This window comes from Dermacentor variabilis, chromosome 2 (genome assembly GCF_050947875.1).
Source record: "Dermacentor variabilis isolate Ectoservices chromosome 2, ASM5094787v1, whole genome shotgun sequence".
NCBI lineage: Eukaryota > Metazoa > Arthropoda > Arachnida > Ixodida > Ixodidae > Dermacentor > Dermacentor variabilis.
The window spans coordinates 233,584,764-233,590,763 of record NC_134569.1 but is presented as its reverse complement, the minus strand read 5'-3'; the positions used below and the strand labels follow the sequence as shown (position 1 = coordinate 233,590,763).

The following is a 6,000-nucleotide window of genomic DNA, read 5'->3' as shown; positions in this document are numbered from 1 at the left end:
CAGCTGTCAAGTGGCTAAAACGGTGACTGCCAGGGAGCTCGAGAGGGTACTGTGCACATTTGACGCGGTGGGGTGAAACGAGTTCCTCCGGTCGCCTTTCCTCTCTGACTCGCACCTGTTATCTATATACAGGCTCTTAACGGACCCCACCCCGCGGTGTGCGAGATAGCACCATCTACAGGAGCCACGGCAGCAGCAGAAGTCGGAAAGACGAAGCAACAGGCAAAGCAAACTTCGCTTTAATAAGAGCGTGTTTATGAAGTGTTTTAGCTTGATGTGGTTGACAAAGCCTGCGATTCTAAAATACGAGCGATGCGATCTGATTTGACGGAAATTTCAAAGGGAAGGCTCGGGCCGTGTTGGGCACTGGTCCATGGTTACGCCTATATATTTACCCTCAGGCACCTTTACTACATTAAGGCGCTAGATATATAGGACATTCTTCTACCGTGGACCAACCGTCACTCACCCCAACCAGTTAGAAGGCGGGCTTCATGATAGAACTTTTCCGGAAAACAGCCTTCAGGAAAGACGTAATGTGCAGTTTCATAGGTGAAAGCGATTTGTATAACATTTTTCGGGAGTGGCACTTTTTTATAAATATCGATTTATTTCGCAATAATGAAGTGTCACGTCTAAGAAAAGGGTCATCATAATACCCTGAATGCTAGTGATATAAAAGCTAGCGATTCTCCGTGTACTAACGCACAAAGCATACTCAACCTTGGATTGTTTCATACATTTGCGTCAGCCGGGACGGTATAATTGCACCTGGGAGACACATAACCGCTGAAAACGTTCCTATAACACGTTTGACAAACTGCAATGAAGAGCGGCTATAAAAACATGAGTATAGAACACAGCACACGTGATACAATACGGTGGACTGACAGAACGCTGAAGGCATGCACAGAAAACCCTCGAGGACATTACAAAACGAGAAGAGCAAAATCACAATAAGGACGTTAGTAATAGAACTAATGTACAATGTTTTTTTATGAACTACAAATCACACCAAGAGCATGGAAATGGTTCGGAAAGACACCATGCCTTTACGCCTTTTAACTGCGACACGGTGTTGGCCTTAGCGCGAGGCGCTTACACGTGTGCCTAAAGTAAATACCAAAATTCGGAGCGCTCAACGAGTCATTATTGTTATGAAATGAAAGAACTAAAAACACCATACAGTATCTACAATACCATATCTTGCAAAACGAATCAATAACCGTTCGTTTCCTGAAACATATTCCAATAGTAATCGTTCTTAATCAGGTTGGTGTTTAGGCTTACTATACACGTTATGGTAAATGCAAATTACAGAGCGTCAAGCAAAGAATCAAGCAAACATGAAAAAGGAGACACAGAGAAATGCCTGCTTCTCGGTGTCTCCTCTTTCATGTTCGCTTTTTTCATGCTCCGTACTTTGCCACAGAAACTGCAATAGAAAGCGTCTTGGGAGCTTCTCAGTTATGTGTTGGTAAGCGCACGGGGCACGCTGCATAATCATATGCACTCAAGTATCCGGTATCGCAGCCGTGGTCAAACTGTGATTATGAAAGCTATGCCCTAAGCAGCTAAGCTTTTCTGTGGAGAAGTTCCCGCCGCTTGCATTTCTCGGTTTCCTATCATTCACATGGATTGATTTTTCCGCAGCATTGTGATGTCAAAGTGAGCTAACAGCACAGTGAGCTTTCATATGATGTTGTTTTGATTGAAGTTAGCGTAGCTGCTTTATTCTGACAGCCAATTTTTATAGGCACTGTGACTAATGTCTAATGAATTCACAAGTCCTAAAGAAACTGATGAACCTGCTATATTATTATTTGGCCCTGTTAAATATCTGAGTCGAAATTTGTATTTGCGCGACGCAGCTTTGCCTTCTGCTTTTTTTCATGTACTCAGGTGGTACTAACGCTCAGCGTCCACAAGCAAAATGAATGCCCCAAGCTACTTGTGAGTGCACAGCCAAGTACGCAAAGGTTCAAATGTCTTTGGTTTATCAAATCATTTCACTCCCTCTCTTTGATACAATAAATTAAGCTGCCTGTACCATTCATGTATATTTTTTCCTACTTCTTAGTGTTCTTTTTAACGAAGAGAACAAGCAGAGTCCTACAAACGCATCATTACCATTATTACTTCTGTAATGGACCACTTGGCTGGCACCTCATGTCCCTGGAAATCTTTCCAAGCAGAATAAATAGAATATAATGGTGATCAATCTTTCTTGCACTGTAGACTACTTTACATCGTTAAGGGGATTTCGAGCACCAAGACCATCCTTTCGAGAATGGGAAAGCTGCAAAAATACGGGTGTTGTCTCGATTACCACAAGAACCTCTCCTTCTCCATAGGGACGTACTGTTCGTCTAAAACACTCTTTTGCTGCAGAGGACGTTATGAGCGGTAAAATAATCTGTTCTTGTTGCAGACCACTGTGCTGCTAATTAGAAGTCGCTAGCCGAATGCTATTCAATATACTGCAACTTTATATAACAGATATGTGTGGTTTTGTGTTGTCTTTTAGCTGAGTTAGGTGAAACAAGCATTCTGTGAATACGTTTTTTCTGTTTCTGTAGCATAGCGTTTACCCCGCTAGCCCTACATTTCAGGTTGAAACACCATGGCTATATAAGTCTGTCAGAAGGTACAGCGGCTTAGACAGCTCGAACAGCTCTTCTATGAGAATATTACCTGCGTAGGTGTTCTCTTTGTTGGGGTTGTTCTGATGTGTATAGATTGCGCTTCAATGTCATAATTCTGTCGATTCTGTGGCCTTCGCAGTACCGTAATGTGAGTATCAGTTACAAAGTAGAGAAAAACTCAGCCGTTCTTTTTTCTAGTGAGTTTTAGTGACCTCTATAACGCGCTCCATGCAGTAACTATGCTACGTTTCAGTGCTTCTATTTCCAGGAGGCGCGGCCTAATGATCATTCACTGGAATCGCATGCTGCAACAATGAAAAGCGCGTGGATGCATGGCTTCTAAGCTTTTAGGGCATGCTTTGCACCCTTTACAGAAAACAAACTCATGGCAACTTAACGCGTCCTTTGAATGGTTTTTTTTTTATTTGTGCCAGTGATTTTTTGCTAGATGTAAAATTGTTGGTTATATACACAGTAAAACACCCGTGATTGGGTGAACTGGTTTACACTGTATGTGTTTACGCTAGCCCCATGGTCATTGTGTTTCTGAATGTGTTTGTGGTTTTGCGCAGTCAGCGCATTGATGGTCGCACATAAGTTTCCTTCCTGTACGAGTTGGCGCTCTCATCCTGAGGGGAATACTCAAAGCAGCGTCTCCAGCATCCCTGTACCAGACACTGGAGCGGCTACAATACGGGATGGCCCGGCACGCGGCAGCACCACCAAGCAGGCGGCGGTCGAGTCGCCGCCGCCTCGCCGCGGCTACCTAGCGTCCACTCCGCAGTCGGTGGCCTCCAGATCGTCCTCGTCGTCTGCGTCGTCGTCGTAGTCGTTCACCACGTCCTGGATGAAGCTTGGCTCGGCGAAGAAGCTGACCGAGCCAGAGCGAGGGTACAGACTCGAGAGCGATGAACTCGAGCGAGGCGAAGTTGAGCGCGGTGAACCGGAACGCGGCGAGCCCGACCGAGGGCTGGGAATGCCGGGAACTTGCAAGATGGCGGCTGTGGCGCAAAAAGTGACGCGGCTGCTACGACGGGAACTGCCCCCGGCGAGGGACTTTCGCTTGCTAGACGCCAGTTCTTTGGCGAAATCCAGTACGTCGTCATAGTTCTCTTCCGATGAAGATGACGAAGACGAGGCTGCGGGTCCCGTGGTTCGCGGTTCTTCTTCGATGTTGTTGGGAGGCCGGGAGCTTGTGTCGCCGGATGAAGAGTCACGCGAGAAGAAGGAAGGCCTCTCGCACCCACGGCCCGGGACCTCGAGGCGTGCCGCCCGCATCCTGCAGTACACATTTGATATTCATTAAATTGACGCTGGAACACATTTTCATCATTTTCGTAGCAAATAGAGAACACAGTGCAAGGCGCAAAACTGTGCTTTCGCTACAACGTGTTCCACATGTTGCAAAAGTGCGCGCTAGTGATAACATAAAATATTGTGTCAAAGGTTACCCAAGCTTTACGGTGTCTTTTATTTATTTATTTATTTATTTATTTATTTTAAATACTTCAAGGCCAATAGGCGCTACAGAAAGGAGTGGTACATATACACAGAAAAAAAATGCAGATCAATGAATAAAATATTTGTTAGATGGCATGGAAAACAGCAGCTTTGAACCTCGATGAGTCTATAATAGTAGCGACCGATGTGTGGAGGTGGTTCCAGTCATTGCAGGTGCGAGGTAAAAAAGAGTAACAGTACGCGTTCGTGCAACAAAATGGCACGGAAACTTTATGAAGGTGATCGCTGCGGGATGAAAAGTAGAAAGGAGGAGTGAGAAGTTTTTCTTTTAATACCTGGTTGTGGTAAATGTTGTGGAAAAGGCAGAGGCGACTGTATGCACGACGTACTGAAAGTTCCGGTATGTTAAGGGTTTGCTTCATGAGTGTTACGCTAGCATGACGAGAGTAATTAAATAGAATAAAGCGGGACGCGCGTTTCTGAATGGCTTCGAGGGAGAGGGTAAGTGATACTTGAGGGGGATCCCAGATGGCCGAGGCATATTCTAATTTTTATTGAACAAGTGTTTTGTAGGGCGTCAGTTTTAAAGATACAGGAACTGCATAAAAGTTTCTGCGTTGATAGCCTAGCGTGCGATTAGCGTTAGAAGTTATAAATTCAACATGCTTGTGCCATGATAGATCGTGAGTGATGTAAAGGCCAAGGTGCCCGTAATCTAATGATCGTGACCTCATCTTTTGTATAGTGACTTGGATTGACTATTGGACAGTTATAGTCAGTTCGGAAAAACTGTGCTTCTGCCCGCAGCAGAAAGAAAATTGCTGTGATGCCATTCTTGATAAAAATTTTACCACTAATACACCGTGTGTTCAAGCCAAACTTAGCGAAGCTATTTTTGGGCAAGTTTGTATCTTGCACCGCGTTTTTGAAATCTATATTTTTGTTCAATATCTTGGCTAATGTTAGCTTGTGCACTCTACAATCAAGACACATTGCATTCAAAAGTGCGACAAAAAATTCGGAATCTGCGCTTCCGCCCTTTGCCTCTGACGTCTGATCTACTTATGGCGGCTGCTTAATTGATGAATCGGTATTGGCACTACATCGCGTTCACAGCTTGTGGTACAATGTTTTACGTGCTCAGAGGTGCATTTGTTTCTTCGAGTAATATACGAGCATCTGCGAATCGAACATTGAGTAATATGCGAACATCGAGTAATATGCGAGCAGTTGAAATCAAGACTTACAGTAAGTACGCTTCTCTCTTTTTTTAATTTTAAGACACATCGCGAAGGTGCAATAGTATTTTTGACACTGTTGTCAATGTTACCTACTGTCTTTCTAACTGTCGTGTAGTCTGCGGTGTTTTGCACAGCATATACGAATGCAAGGACTTTTCGCTTTTATAGTAAACAAGATTACATGTTACCTCCCTTGTCACTGTTCGACGGTCTGCTCTATCGCCTGCATAGTGAAAGATTTGGGAAGCACTACGTGTCACGCTTCCTTCGTGCATAGTTTCTTTATTGTTACGTGGTTGGAACGCACGCATGACCGTGAGTAGCGTTACCCAGCGCACAATCCTGGGCTGGTCGGACAACGTAATGTGGCCGTCCTTTCGCGGCTCTGGATGACGTCATGCAGCGTCCTTTCAATAAGAGTCCCTCCTCGCCTGCATCTCCTACCCTTGCCTTGGTATGTAATTAAGCCCGGGTAATTTTTCTTCAACACATTTGCTTTCCGCAGTCCTTCTCTGACATTATATATGAGTGCATTTTAAAGCAAAGCTGTCCGTGCGAACCCGCCTGCGCCACTCTTGCTGACCGTGCCTAAGTACTGGCGTTCCTCAGGGCAGCGTGTTTGACCCCGCATTATTCAACGTCTACGTAAACGA

General features: G+C 44.9%; 1 protein-coding gene across 2 annotated transcripts in view; it reads right to left on the bottom strand.

Annotated features, from left to right (window-relative positions):
• Positions 1-210: 210 nt before the first annotated feature.
• The window catches only part of LOC142573154 (uncharacterized), a 240,980-nt gene continuing 235,190 nt past the window's right edge, over positions 211-6,000 (bottom strand). For both annotated transcript variants that reach the window (XM_075682704.1, XM_075682705.1), the window contains exon 5: positions 211-3,924. In XM_075682704.1, the coding sequence (XP_075538819.1) occupies positions 3,408-3,924 (517 nt within the window). In that variant the 3' untranslated portion in view covers positions 211-3,407. The remainder of the gene's footprint in view (positions 3,925-6,000) is intronic.